This window comes from Copadichromis virginalis, linkage group LG12, assembly GCF_057382275.1.
Source record: "Copadichromis virginalis isolate Kocher_CV1m ecotype Utaka linkage group LG12, C_Virginalis_male_GT1.1, whole genome shotgun sequence".
NCBI classification, from domain to species: Eukaryota; Metazoa; Chordata; class Actinopteri; order Cichliformes; family Cichlidae; genus Copadichromis; species Copadichromis virginalis.
The window spans coordinates 10,211,559-10,227,487 of NC_140629.1; the positions used below are offsets into that span (position 1 = coordinate 10,211,559).

The 15,929-nt window shown below is 37.6% G+C and overlaps 1 protein-coding gene across 1 annotated transcript; it reads left to right on the plus strand.

The window, feature by feature from the left end:
• Positions 1-2,380: 2,380 nt before the first annotated feature.
• Positions 2,381-14,628, plus strand: lman2lb (lectin, mannose-binding 2-like b). Its single transcript, XM_085474647.1, has 8 exons — positions 2,381-2,775; positions 4,287-4,405; positions 4,691-4,808; positions 6,543-6,625; positions 7,866-8,027; positions 8,182-8,296; positions 9,422-9,541; positions 10,211-14,628. Exons 1-8 carry the CDS (start codon positions 2,571-2,573, stop codon positions 10,351-10,353), a joined length of 1,065 nt encoding a protein of 354 aa, XP_085330773.1. The 5' UTR covers positions 2,381-2,570; the 3' UTR covers positions 10,354-14,628.
• The last annotated feature ends 1,301 nt before the right edge of the window (positions 14,629-15,929 follow it).

A 15,929-nucleotide genomic window follows, 5' to 3' on the forward strand; every position in this document is an offset into this window, starting at 1 on the left:
CTTCCTTCTGACTTGAGTCGACTGAGTGACTAAACATTTTCACAGTTTTTGATTAGAAAGTAACCCCCCTCCTCTCCTCCCATTTGTATTATATACTTATATAGGTTATTTAGATATTCTATTCTATTCTATTCTATATTTTTATATTTAAGGAGAAGCATATCAAATTTTATTTAAACTTACTGATAATGTTATAGAATTTGTTCATTATAATTCTGACAGGAAGCAGAAAGAGAGGGCATATTTCTCTGATGTTGGCTTCTCTTCATTGGGTCTCACTGAAATCCAGAATCTTCTATGAGCTGATAGAGGACGAAAATGAGAGCGAGAAGAGGACAGATGGAGGACAGTTAGTGAAATGTATAGATGTTTAGTGAGGAACTGAATCCATGAAAAGGATGAAAAATGGAAAGACGGCTGGCCCAGATGACATACCTGTGGAGGTGTGGAAATGTCTTTGAGCAAGGCCAGTGGACTTTTTAACCAGATTGTTTAATGCAATCCTGTGTGTGAGGAAAACCAAATGATAACCAATGATTTATAGACCTTCTCTGCGTTGAATCATACCTGTTATTAATCTCTGTCTCTCTTCCACAGCATGTCTTTATCCTGTTTTCCTTCTCTCACCCCAACCGGTCGCAGCAGATGGCCCCGGAGGTTTCTTCCTGTTAAAAGGGAGTTTTTCCTTCCCACTGTCGCCAAAGTGCTTGCTCATAGGGGGTCATATGATTGTTGTGTTTTTCTCTGTATGTATTATGTAGGGTCTACCTTACAATATAAAGCGCCTTGAGGGGACTGTTGTTAGAATTTGGCACTATACAAATAAAATTGAATTTAATTGAAATTGCTCTTTCTCATGAGTTCTAGGTATAGTAAAATATCCTAGATTCAAAAGTCAAGCCATCTGTCAGGCAGCTGAAGACAGCTGAAATTAGGACAGGAAAATAATCCCAAACAGACAAACAGAGAAACAGCCATTCTACACCATGGCTGAAAAAGAAAAAAGGTGCTATTATGGCCCAGCCAAATCCAGACCTCTACCTAGTTGAAATAATGTGGCACATAAACAAATGTCCTCAAGCCTTAATGAACTCAAACAACCCTGTAAAGAGTAGTAGTCTAGAAAAAGAAAATATTTTAGACATAATGTGGTACCTATTTAACATCAAGTCATGCTTTCTAATGTTGAAAAACTGTTAAATACAACAGCAGCCCTCTATCCACCACAGCACCTTTATAGTATAAGCTGCAACATTATCAGGTACACTGTTTGAAGATTTTTGCTAGGACTGACCAGGAGGGAGAAGATTAGAAATCAGCTCATCAGAAGGACATCTGAGGTTAAGTGGTTTGGAGACAAAGTTAGAGAAACAAGTGTGAGATGGTTTGTGCATGTGCAGAAATATATTGAAGAAAAGATGTTGAACATAAAGCTACATAGGTGAGTTTTGACCCTTTTTGAGGGTGCTCAAGTGACCCCAAATTTTATCAGAGCATCCTTAAAAATAACTATTAATAGTATCAATAACAGCGCATTTTTGTATTATTTTCTAGAATTATCTTCAAATGTAATATTTATTCTTATAAAGTGTCTGCTTATTTTTATTTGTTCTCTAAATAGCATTGGCTAATGAAGCTTAAATCATCAGAGATTATTAGCTAGTTTTAGCCATCTGGTCCAGTAGTCTGCTGGGATATCGGGAGTTGCCAGCCAAGGAGACGATGTGTGTTATTATTATTGAATTGGGCTTCAGTGTTTGTTTACTGTACAGCTCCAGATTCAGGTGACAGCAAGTGAAAATGATCTTACCTGTCTATGTGCAGCAGCACACTGTATTCAGTTTGGATATTGCTGTAAACTGACATGGATCACTTTATGTATTTCATTTACTATAATAATGTGTTTTCCTCACATTGATTAGTGATGATTTCACATAACTAAGCAGTATGCTGTACTGTGGATCCCCCACTTACTCCTATAATAATTTTTATATGATTATGTTTTTGTTATTTTCTAGTTTCTAGTTGAGTTATGAGGATGCATTCAAAATAAATATATAAAAAAATATTTAAAAATAAATAAATAAAACAATGCTATTACAGTTTGCTCTGTGTACAGGTCTATGGAGTGGCAGCGTGATTTTTTTTAGTTTGTGTATTGAATAATACTATTTTAAGCGCTTGATGATTTGGTGGACTGCCTCTGTGTGATTAAGAGACTAAAATAATGTTTCTCACCTTATCTGTCTTGCCATAAATGAAGGAAGACCACAGAGGAGGGCATGCAGATGGTTGGTGTGACAGGAGAGTCTGTAAGGGATAGGATGAGACAGACGAGGATGATCAAAGAAGAAAAAGATCTCACAACCCATTCTTTTCGGATAGATGCTGCTATAAAATCGCGAGAGCTAGTCTATTGGGGAGAATTTGATGATTTTCAGACGCTACTACTATATCCAGAAGATGGCAGTAATGCCAACCCCACGGATGAGTGTCTCCACTAAACCCCAGAAGGGAAGAAGAACATTTTTCTTGAAACCACGTGACATGTGTGTAGTCGGGCTGTAAAGATGGTTTCCTCCGTTGCCAAATCAAATCTGGCTCCACTGAGAAGTTTCTGTTTTTTAAATTCAGTGTTTCACTTTAGGAACCTCCGTGAGTTAACATGGCTACTTATTACTATTTGTTACTTGACGAGCCAGTCGCTGGCAGACGACGGGGACTTTATGGAGGAGTTTCTGAAGCGGGAATATTCTCTTGTGAAGCCGTACCGCGGTGAGTTTAATGTTAAACTAGAATTACGTTACCGCCAATGTCAGCTAACATTGGCAACTAACATAAACGTTGACAGTAGACAGTTTGTCACCGAAAGGTAGGCTTTGGCTTAAATTCATTTTTTTCTTGGATAGAATTGTGTGGCGGAGGATAATAATTAACTAAGAAGAACTTTGTGCCTCTCTGTCGTTACAGATCGTGGGTAGCGTTACAGCAAGCGGGATAATAACTGTTGTTAACACACCACTAACTATTGGCTAGTCCATAATGCTAATGAAGACTAGCCTACCTACAGTTAGCTTTAATCAGCAGAGCAAACCTGTCTGATTACGGTGAGGAACTCTAGCAAAAAACAACAATAAAATTCAGGAAATTAAGCCCGTAACGCTCTCCATTATGAAAGATTAGTTTTTCATTGTCTCAACAAAGAGCAGTTTGAGTAACCTTCATGGCCACTTTTCATATTAGCGTATATTAGTTAATTCAAAGTAATTAGAAACAAAAACTGATAACTAGAAAATGGGGTCGGGCTTATAAAGAATACATCAGAACAAAGAACGATTTAAAAAAAAACAAACAGTTTTCGTTAATTAAAACTAAATCTAAAAAGTCATAACAATAATAAGGGAGTTTTTTTTTTTTTTTAAAACGTACTGAAGCAGTTTTGTGTGTACTGAAGTTGACCACACGTAATAAGTGTATTTAATGAAACTGTGAGTAAGCTTCCTTAGTAGGGTTGTTGTACTGTTGGGCCACTATTGCACTTCATTAAAGTCTTTTGCAGTACACTCCTGCCACTTTGCACAGGCATTTTATCGTGTGATATAATACAGTGTGTTTTTTATCTGTCTTGTTATTTATATTTCTTGCACAACAGTCAGGTGAAGAACCCACAATATCGTTATATAAGTACAATGAAAATAAAGGGCTATTGTATTCTAATACCTATTTTGAACTTTTCAAGTCATACTCTAATAAAGACCCTTGATTTATAGCAGGGGTGTCAAACTCAAATACACAGTGGGCCAAAATTCAAAACTGGAACAAAGTCGCGGGCTAACGTTAATATTTATTGAAATATATTTATTCCTCCAGATATAAGAATGAATCTTTTCTTATGGACTCAAACACGTTTTGCTGAAAAACTGAATATGGAACAAGCAAAGCTTAATACTAAACAACATATATATTAGCTGTATAATACCAGTAGGCCAGCTCTAATAGTAATTTGGTATGGCTTCGCGGGCCAAATGTAATTAGGCTGCAGGACAAATTTGGCCCGCGGGCCAGAGTTTGACACCTATGATTTATAGTAATAAAAATAAACAGTACAGTACAGGAGCCACTGAAAAGGAAATATTTGTAGTCAATAAAATGTATACATAAACTGAATGTTACAACAAAAGACGAAACGCAACGTAAATGGTAAAAGAAGATTTCTAAGAAAAACAATGGTAAACTTTGGTGTGGCTTGCTGTGAATGCAGAAGTGTTACTACTGTTGTTTTGCAGGCTTGGGTTTCTCTAGCTCCTCACAGTGGGATCTGATGGGCACTGCCATGGTGACGCCTGACCATGTGAGGCTAACCCCAGACCTGCAGAGCAGGCAGGGAGCTGTGTGGAGCCGAATTGTAAGTCAAATGGGACAGCCTGCATTATCAGGCTTGCAATATGCAATGCATTCTTACCCAGCAAACCACAATTTCCCTCACTTCCTGCTTTAAACTAAAAACCCTACTTTATATGGCTTTGGTTTAACAATGAATGTTATGCAGCATTTTATAAATAAAATATAAATGATACAAATCAGTCTGTTTCAAAAGGATGATATGTCACTCATATCTGATGACAAGTGCATGCTACACATTGCTGAGTGTAAGAATAACCTGCTTTTCTTTATTGCTATTGCTTTTCAGCCTTTGCTTCTGCAAGATTGGGAGCTGAGAGTACAATTTAAAGTCCATGGCCAAGGGAAGAAGAACCTGAATGGTGATGGACTGGCCATCTGGTTAACCAGAGATCGCATGAAAAATGGTAGGTTAATGCTAAATGTGTTTCAGCATCGTATTTGCAATTTTATAATTGAATAGCCCTCAAAGTGAACAGTTTATCCTAATGAGCTTGTCATTTTTTTTCTCAGTCACATGATAAGATATCATTTTATTAGCACATCCTGTGCACAGTGAGTTGTGATACCAGGGAAAGCAAACAGAATAAACAGTCTCAATTTTCAGCTGCAGGAAACACTGCTTACAAAACTTTACATGTTCATTCATTGTTTCAAAAACACATTTTAGTTACTTTTCTTTTGTTTGTTTTGTTTTATTGTTTGTTTTTAATCCAATTAGGTAAGTTACCTGTAGTATTACACTGCTCAAAAAAAATAAAGAAACAATTTTAGATTTAGAACGTTAAGCCAATTAAACTAATGAGATAGTGATCCGGTTGGTTAGCAGAGGGGTTATTTGTTAGGTTAAAGGTTTTGGTGTTAATGAAATTAACAGCAGGCAAATGCAGTGGTTAGCACTGTTGCCTGACAGCCAGAAGGTCCTGGGTTCAATCCCATCATCTAACCGGGTCCTTTTTGTGCGAGTTTGCATGGGTTCTTTCTAGGTACTCCAACTTTGTCCCACAGTCGACATGCAGTTAGTGGGGTTAGGTTAACTGGTGATTCTAAATTGTCCATGTGAGTGTGACTCGTTGTCTGTCTCTCTGTGTTAGCCCTGCATCAGATTGGCAACGTTTCCAGGGTGTACCGTGCCTCTCATTCTCTCATCACTGAGACAAAACAGGAATGGCTTTACAGGTGGAGACCAAAAACTTGTGTTTTGTGCCAAAACATCCTTGGACCTATTGTCAGACTGGTGCAGTGGATCCTTGGTTCCTCCTCAGTTATGCCCTGGTCCAGATCTAGGATGAGATCCTATCCCCCGAACACAATCTCTTGTCTCATTAGGAGCATCCCCTGATGTTGTCACACATGTGTACAAGCATGTTGGGGCCAGAAAAGTACCATTTTGAGTTGCTTCAATGAAATCTCAACAGAATGCGCTATCCTGCTGCATCTTTTTTTTTTTTTAAACTTTGATTTTCAAGGTGTTTTTTAATCAAGCCCTCTGTAAGTTGATGCTTTTCATTTCTATCACATTACCCAGTCCATGTCAGTGTAGCTATCCAACTTTTTTCCTCATTGAGAACTGATGTGTTTTCTAAGTGTTCCTTTAATTACATTTTTTAAGCAGTGTGTTGTGCGCCTGGCTAAAGAGAATTATTCAGTCATTATCATCTATTTTTTTATGCTTTTAAGTTTGTTACATTTTTGTTGCTACTGTATTTAAATAAAGACAACCTATGCTGCGCTGGTCTTAGTTTTTAAAGGAAACTTCCAAATGGAGTTATTCTTCCACAGTTTGTGGTACAAATGTTTCTGTCTACATGTAAAGACAGCTGTCATCATCGAGTGACTCTTTATCACGGTGTGTGTGGACTAGTTGCCACACCCCCAATGATATGATAGTGAGCTTTAGAGCATTTGGGTGGGATTAGGATAATACAATCGTTTCACGTGAAAAAATTTTATTTATTTATTTATTTTAATTAACTTCCTGCATGTACTAGTTTGTCTGATTACATTTTTTCCTCCAAAGTGCTGAAAACACAAAGAAACTCTGTTGGAGAAAACTTAAGACTGAAATTTAGTCCCAAATCAAATGATATTAATTGCTATGTTTCAGCTTTATTATTTCTGTGGTATACCTCTGTTTGCAGGCCCTGTATTTGGCAACATGAACCATTTCTCTGGACTTGGAATATTTGTGGACACTTACCCCAATGATGATAAGACCCATGATGTAAGTGACAGTCTGTAGCTTTTGTTGTTTTTTTTTTAAAAGCCTGAGTTTAAATCAAGACTTTGTTGTCATGTGGAAACCCACACAACATACACACAATGTTTCTTTTTGATGGCTGAAATTCAGCCAATCTGACATGCAAACATGTACTGTTGCTAATAATGTAAACTTATACTGACTGACAACGAACCTGGCCAGAAAAAAGACAAGTAGCAGTCCTGGTGAAGTTTGAATTATTAACATTAATCATCAGGATGCTCATACCCTGGTAGTGCTAATGTTTTAAGGTGAAGCAGCAGTAGAACTGCAGTTTTCAGGCTGACTCGACTGGATTACTGTAATGCACTTTATATTGGGGTCAGTGCATCATATATTAGTCATCTACAGGGGGTGCAAAATGCCGCAGCTCGTCTTTTAACTGGCACTCGAAAGTTTGAGCACATTTCCCCTATTTTAGCTTCACTTCACTGGCTGCCCATTTCTTTTAGGATTCATTTTAAAATTCTTTTATTTGCTTTTAAAGCTCTCCATGGCCTAGCCCCATCTTATCTCTCTGAGCTGCTACAGCCTTATACACCCACCCGCTCTCTCAGGTCAGCTGATCAGCTGCTCCTGATTGTACCCAGGACTGGGCATAAACTTAGAGGAGATCGTGCTTTTGCTGTAGCATCTCCAAAACTGTGGAACGAGCTTCCTTTAGAGATTAGACAGGCCAGTTCTTTATCTGTTTTTAAGTCACTCTTGAAAACCCACCTCTTTACCCTGGCCTTTGATACCACGTGAGATGTTGGTTTTTATTTTTATTTCAGTTGTTTTTAGGTGATTCGATGCTGTTTTATCTTGTTTTTGTTTTAATATAGGGCTGTTTTAATTTATGTATTATGTGTTTTATTTATTTTTGCTGTTTTCTGTTATTCTATTGTTTTAACTTGTTTTCTGTATAGCACTTTGTTCCTGTGCTGGGTATTTTAAAGTGCTTTATAAATAAAATTGGATTGGACTATTTCAACTTACAACAGTGAACAGCTCAGATTTTAGAGTTAATTTTCTCTGGCTAACCAGTGTCCAGTGTTTTTGTCTCCCCCCCCCCCCCCCCCCCCCTTTACTAAGAAAAGCTTTATGCAATATAACATCAAACTGTTCAGTAGTGCTGTTTCATGTCTCTGTGAAATGAACTACCTGTGGAATGGTGTTTGTGGTTCCTGCTGATGAAGTTGTGACTCCTCTGTCTTCTTCACAGAGGACATTCCCTTACATATCTGTGATGCTGGGGAATGGCACCCTGTCGTATGACCACGATCGTGACGGTCGGTCCACAGAGCTTGGAGGATGCACAGCTATGGCACGCAACTCGGTCTACGACAACTTTTTCCTCGTTAGATACTCCAAAAATCAACTGACGGTATGGCTCATTATCTGCAGGACCTGTTTCAGGGTGTCACTTGTCCTTAAAGGTGACATTCTTGTGTAATGAAATGAAAACTGAGTAGTACAATGAGGCATGAAAAGTAGAATGTTGATTGGTTTATTCAAACCATTTGTTCCTCTGCCCTTAGCTCATGGTGGATGTTGATGGTAAGCAGGAATGGAGAGAATGTGCTGACATTACAGGAGTGCGGCTACCTACAGGCTACTTCTTAGGTGCCTCCTCTGCCACGGGAGACCTGTCAGGTATGAAATCTCAGAATAATGCTTTGACCACAGGATATATTACAAAGTGAAGCTATAAAAAGATCTATAAAAAGATTGGATTATAAACATGGCATCCAAACTAGATGAATTAACCCTTTAAAGCCGGTCAGAGCGGGCACGCTCTGTTTTGCGTAACTATTTTTAAATCTGGGTAGCACTGCAACCACGTAAGCTAGCGCAATAATTTTTTTTGCATATGAAACCGGAGGAGTTGTACTTACATCTTATGCCATCAGCTTGTCCTAGGTCACAGTTTCCTTCCACATATAGCTTTGCAAAAACTGCATAAAAAGCGCTTGCAGCAACAAAAACATAATATTCCAGAAACATGCTTTGCCGATCCGATCAGCTGTTCATAACACTTCCTACGTTGGAATAGACGTCAGTGCGAACTTTTGCATGTCCACCATTACCTGCCCGAAACCGGATGTGACGTCATTTTCGCGGAAATGTAGTTTTTTTTTTTTTTACCATGAGGGCCTCATGAGCCTATACTGGTGTTTTTAAAAGTTATCTTTGACTTTATGACTTTCTGTGTCGTTTCTGGGATGCTTAGGACTCATATTGCACTGCTGGAAATAGTTAATTTTGATGCATATGCTGCTTTTTTGCAAATTTGCAGTATAATGTTTATTTTCGTTTTTCGTGCCGTATATAAAAATTGGTGTATTTCAAAAATAAAACTATGAAGACACTCAAAATAAATTTCCTGTGATGGGAAACTATTTTGTGCAACTTTTTTGTATTTACAGTTTTGAGGGATAAGCCTCTTAAATTTCTCTAACTAGAAATATATGTTAAAAAAGCAAAAACGATTTTCAATTTTTTTTGTAGTTTGTTGCACTTTTTTGTAATTTATGTAATTACTATGTACTTAATGCATACATATTATTAAAATATGGGCTATAATGGTTGTATTGATGTATAGCAACTTGAAATGCTCCCAAAAATGGCTCCACAGCATGTAAAAAATATAATATAAGCTCTGGCGGACTTAGTTTTATGGTAGGTCTTAAAGGGTTAAACATCAACTTCCTAACAGCTCAGGTTTTAAAATGAAGTCAGCTGTTGCTTAAGATGTTAATTACGGGTGTGTTCTTCTAGATAACCATGACATCATCTCCATGAAGCTGTATGAGCTTACAGTCGAGAGGACTCCACAGGAAGCGGAAGAAGGGGAAGTAGTCACCATCCCCAGAGTTGACAACATGGAGCAGTTTCAAGGTAAATGCAGCACGATCATCATCAACCTGAAGTCATCCTTCTCAGCGCTGCACCGTATCGGCACCATTACTCAGGGCGGGGTTGCAGCTAGTGTGAAGTCTTGAGGGCCCAGTATTACCAGGCCCTACACCACCAATAGCATCATTGCACTCCCACTGGTTTTCATGCTCACCATAACTGCAGAGGTGGCCACTGCAGTATTCTCCTGAACTGCTTAAGCAGAGAAACAGAAGGCGAAGAAATCAAAATCAAGTTTATTCTTTCCCCACAAAGTCTTGTCTTTTTAGATTGTTGCCACGTCTCCCTCTGTGTAATCTGTGAAGCTCTAAGCTTAAAAAAAAAAAAGAAGCATGATTGTACACTTGCATTTAACTGAACAGTTTTGTACTCAGCATTTTTTGCATGCTGAGCACAAAGTTGATGTAACAGAGCAGATGAGTATAGTATAGTCTGCCACTATACTATACTATACTGCTTCCCGCATGATGATGAAAGGCTCAAGTAAATGGATGAGGCTGATACTGGCAGACATGAATCCAGTATGTGGGCACATCTCATACATGTAGTATATCTAATTGATATTATTTGTTCATGTTTACAGCTGGAAGAACAGAGGGCTGAAACTTCAGCCATTTTTTTTTTCTAATATTTTTTGCTTTTACTTTGCAGTGGAAGTGGAGGAGGAAGGGATGAGTGGAGTCCAGCTGTTCTTCACCCTTCTCTTCACAGTCGTGGGCCTGGTCGTGCTGGGAGTGGTAGGGCTAATAGTTTACGGGCGCTGGAAGGAAAACAAACGCAAACGCTTTTACTGAGGAAAGATCAGCCAGTCCGCAGAATGTGTTTTAATGAACAAACATGCAAAGACTCAATGACACAAATCGAACAAACTGAACTTTAGTGGGTTTGAAGCATAGAGCTATGAGAACAAATGAATACATGAGCTGTGGTTTAAAATATTTAAGATTTCTGGAAGATTGATGAGATAAAGCTCTGCTTGCTGTAGTGAAGCAAAATCATTTTAAAAATGTTCATCTAAACTTGAAGCACGGTGGGACTTTTTATCTGCACTAACTGAGACACTGTTTCTACCAGCAGGAAGTAAGAAAAACAACAGAATGAGTCACTAAATCAGATGCTGAGTTTGCTGACATTATGTTACACAATTTTGGAGTTTGGGGTATCTCTGCGGACCTGAGCCAGCGCAGAGTGGGTAGAAGTCATGGTAGCGAAGTTGGGCGCTTCTGTCATTGTCATTTAAATTTTTTGTTGGCAATTCACTAACTTTACTAATAATCCTGTGTTTATTTTATTTTCTAAATACGTGACCCTTAAAATGCTTATTTGTACATCAATATTTTCCTTATGACTTTTCATTATATCTGTGACTTACCTGCAACTTTCACAAATCAGATGGGACTTGGGCCTGTTTGTTAGCTTGCCCACTATAGAAATGCTGTTTTGTAGGTAGCTAGCAGAGTGGCATAGATATGTGCACATTATGCCACTGGTATGTCCCGGATGATTAATCAGACTTTTAAATTCTGAATGACAATGTTAGCTTCCATTAACATTTTAAAAAGTTAGCTTAAAATGATTCGTCATAGATCAAGCACATCTCTACAGAGGGCCTGTTGGCAAGTGGTTGCTGCTGTTGCTGGGTGAAATCATCACAAAGAAGTTGCACCAAAAACCACCTTTTAATCGCTGTGGTTGGAGTATGCTAACATTATCATTACTCTCTGACCTGTAGTGAAACTTTGGGAAGAAAAAAATGCAACACAAATCAGAGTAAAAGTTGTGCCGTTTGAAATGTGTTGGTTACAAGAGCAAGGCACAATTTTTACTTTGAAGGCAAATGTTTTTAGTTTGTGTTGACCCTTCAGGTTCACTTCTGCTTGACATGTACTTTGTGTTTGTAGGCAATTTGTTATCCAGGCACAAGCTGCTGGTGACCATGCCAACCTGCTAGCAAACAGTCTTTTAATGTAGCAGCATTATACCAACTTCACACTAGCAACCTCGGGCAATCACTTGCCAACCAGTCATGGAACACACACTTTTTGGTGGAGACTGGTGGTTACTCATCCCTCAGTCGATTTCAGTGACTGCCAACAACTGCTCACAAGCAGTCGGAAAATACACAATTAAGTGCCATATGGCCACTTAAAGGTGTTTTGTCTTTTTGTGTGACTACCACAAAGGCCATTGTGAGTTTACTGATCCCTGGGCCAGCAGGGACTACTTGTTGTGAGATGAACTTTATGCTTAAACATCCCCTAATCAGGGCCTCGTTCCCAATTGGTGATGTGTTAAGTAGTCATAAATTATCAGTTGCGTCACTAATGTACCATACTGCAACAGCTACCCTTAAATGTATACCTGAATTACAATAGTTAGAGCTACATAGCATTATTCAGATGCACTTGTTTTGTGTGACGATTCCCAAACGAGACAGCTGAATTTATATTTCCAACAGGGTTCACAGTAGACTATCAAAATATTCATGTTAAACATTATATTATAGAAATAGGTTAGGATGCACTAAGCCTCGTCTCATATAAACGTTCAGTGAGGTCTGATTGTTTTTAATATTTGAAGAACTTCTCTCTCCGTAGATCTTCATGCATTATAAGACCTGGCTAAGACCTGAACAGTATGGTGGCTGCACCGAGAGCAACAACTTATGTGGCATGCCCATCAATGAATGTGTGGGAGAGTAGTTCATCTTTGACTGTTGTTCTTTGTTCTCTTCAGCCAACAATACACGACAATTACAACTGATGGTAACGATTTAATTCCAGAGTAGATTTAATGAACAAACAGGTGCGGAACTTTCTTGCCTGGTTGATTCTACAGTTCATGTTAATGCACCCACTGTAAATGCCTCACGCACATGGCTCTGTGATGTGCAGAGAGCACCACTCTAATTTGACTTGTAGCTGCTGTGAAGACCAGTGAGCCTGTGAATCTTTTTATACTTTTTGCTGCACTAAAGAAAAAAAAAACTGGACTGTCATTTTATTTGAGATAACTTTATACAGCAATCCAGCATTTATTCAACAAGTGAAAATATTTATATAAATATTGCTGATACGTGAGCTCAATGCTATGTGTAAAAGAATAGTTGCGTTACCAGTGCTGAATAAAGTGCCTCACTAGGACCATTACAGGCAAACTCTCATTTTGATCCTCTCTGCAAGTTTGAGCTCAACATTTATTTTCTGTTTGACATCACTTCCATGGCTTGATCTACACTCTGACGTTACAAACAGGTCTCAGAAATGATAAGCTGATTTAAGAGTTTATCTGAGAACAGTTTGTCAGTGTCACTCTTTGTGGAGCACTGATGTTTTTAGTTCTTCCACCAACCAGTAACTTGGTAGCAATTGATGTTTTGCTCTGTACACACTTACATTAACAGCCATATGCTGCATCATGTAGTCATGTGAGTTTGATTAAACTGATCACTCAAACCAAGAGGAAGAAAAACAAAAAATGATGTCAAGCTTAATTTTGTCTATGAAGAAACCTCGAGTACTCAGTAAAACCTCAAATATCATGAAACTCTCCAGCATGGATGTAGAGCTCACACCTCACTGGTTAAAGAAGCACTGATGTGCCATTCATTCAATAACCATGCACTGACAATAACTATTAGAGACAACTCGGTGAGCAAAGTGATGCAATCATTTCAAAATTTCTTTAGATTTTGCAGTATTATCATTATTGTGATAAATGTGAATAGTCAGTATATAAAGACAACCAGCCAATGTATCAATATTGGGGGGTACAGCAAAACACAAAATGTTAAGTGTGATATTAAGAAAGTGCACAGTCAATATCACATGATATCATCAATAATTGTGAGCCTGACAGATTTTAACAAGTTGATAATACTCAGGAGTAGCACAAATGTGTAAATGAAATAACTACTCAAAACCAAGATTAGGGAAATCTCATTGTGTTTTGTTCCTTGGAAAAGGAGAAATATATATTTTTATATATATATATATATATATATATATATATATATATATATTGGGGTGTTAGATTTTGATATCAATATTGATATTGGTAATAAAAGTCCTAAAAATTGGTCGTCTCTGACCACTTCTATGCACTTGTAATTTTACTTTTTTATGCTTATAGAAAGATGTCATTCATATTGACATTGCTAATAAAAACTATAATAGACTATAATAATAAGAATTTTAATGGTTAAAATCTGTTAGAAGTATATCAGGAAAATCTGTAGATATATCAATATTTGTGGTCACGACAGCATCAATGAATGAATGATAATTGGGATATTTAAAAGCGAGATCTTAATATTGTATTAGCAATGCGCCTATAATATTTGTTAAAAGAAAAATTGTAATTCATGTCTTTGTTTGCTGTTGTGCAGTTTTGGGTTCTCACCACTTCCGTGTACTTGTAATTTGAGTTTAATAGCTTCACTTTTAATAGCTAATAGTTTAATAGCTTACCAAAAAAACAGCACGCACTAGATAAAGTTATAGAAGAATTTTGCTACCAGCATTGATGCAAGGTTTTTTTTTTTTTTTTCAATTATCAATTTTTGTTTGTTTTTTTTTTAATTTGATTTGATTTTTTTTTTTTTTACACAGCAATAATAGTACAAATAAAACTCTGATATAATGACAGCCTTAATTCATTTCATCCATTCAATAACAGACTAATCATTCAGGAAGACATTTGCCCAAAAAGCACTTCAGTGTTTAGTTCATTGGAGCTTTGTGGACAGTTTCATAGATTTTTGAAGCAATATCAATCAGTACTTCACTCTAATTAAAATCAGTTTCCAGCCCTTTAAAAAAAAAAAAAAAAAGCTACAGATTTGTTTTTTGTTTTGTTTTTTTTGTTTTTTTTCAATGTAGGTGTTTCATTTTTGTGTCATTCAGCGTGTGCTGTCACTGGGGAAATCAGCCATTTAGGGATTTTTTTAATAATACTGTTCAGCTTATTATCAAATTAAAGAAAAAGAAAGCTCAACCCTTGTCTGAAAAATGTGTGTAAATCTTGTTTGTGTGTGATTATTCTTCTTCGATAATAGTTTGTTTATTTTTTTCCGTTGTGGTGTTGTTTTTAGTTTTCTCTGCAAACGTTTTTCATGTACAGTGCCTTGTGTATTCAAGAAATTGAACTACAGGATGGGCCATTTATATGGATACACCGTAATAAAATGGGAATGGTTGGTGATATTAAAGTCCTGTTTGTGGCACATTAGTATATGTTGAGGGGGCAAACTCCTCAAGATGGGTGGTGACCATGGTGGCCATTTAGAAGTTGGCCATCTTGGATGCAACTTTTGTTTTTTCAATAGGAAGAGGGCCATGTGACGCATCAAACTTATTGGTAATGTCACGAGAAAAACAATGGTGTGCTTGGTTTCAACGTAACTTTATTCTTTCATGAGTTATTTACAAGTTTCTGACCACTTATAAAATGTGTTTAATGTGCTGCCCATTGTGTTGGATTGTCAATGCAGCCCTCTTCTCCCACTCTTCACACACTGATAGCAGGAGAAATGCCAGCACAGGCATCCAGTAGCCGTAGTTTCAGTTGCTGCACATCTCGTATCTTCACACCACAGACAATTGCCTTCAGATGACTCCAAAGATAAAAGTCTAAGGGGGTCAGATCGGGAGAATTTGGGGGGCCATTCAACTGCCGATGTGTGATTAATTGGTTTATAATCACTTAAACTAGTGACCTACAAGGAAGTGTAGGATGAGGCTCGAGGTGTTCAGATGCAGTCTGCATCTTCACAGTTATCACAAGCCCTCCACACTGTATGTTTAAGGTTAAAAGGTTTAGATTTTGACCAGAGGGGCCGATGGCGCGATATGGCAGCCTCGCTTCTATCAGTCTGCCCCAGGGTAGCTGTGGCTACAACTGTAGCTTGCCTCCACCAGTGTGTGAATGTGAGAGTGAATGAATAGTGGAATTGTAAAGCGCTTTGAGGGCCTCGAAAAGCGCTATATAAATGCAATCCATTATTATTATTATTATTATTATTATTATTATTATTATTATTAAAAGTTTTATCAAGACCGTGTAAAAAGATGAAAGTTCCCAGGTGAACGTGAAGATGGAAGTGCTGAAATCTCTTAAGCCTGTGTTCTTTCTAATGGCCAGCGGGGAAGGATGGAGATGGTTTAAGCCATTTAACCCTTGATGTCATTTCAGTTAAGGCCTCAGCAAACACTGATGAGCTTTTGTCTTCCTGAATACAACATGATACAGTATTCAATTTTACTTTTAGTCATGTACATTTTAGACAAGGTGACTTAAAAGTATTGTAAAACAAAAACAAAAAAACATTTGTTCACATTTTTGAAATGATACTTGACATCCTGACTTATCA

Excerpts from the sequence above, each read along its gene's own strand:
- lman2lb (XM_085474647.1), top strand. The coding sequence starts at position 2,571 with ATGGTTTCCTCCGTTGCCAAATCAAATCTGGCTCCACTGAGAAGTTTC. Across the intron at positions 8,028-8,181 it reads ACTCCAAAAATCAACTGACG|CTCATGGTGGATGTTGATGG; the intron begins GTATGGCTCATT and ends CTCTGCCCTTAG. Across the intron at positions 9,542-10,210 it reads CAACATGGAGCAGTTTCAAG|TGGAAGTGGAGGAGGAAGGG; the intron begins GTAAATGCAGCA and ends TTTACTTTGCAG.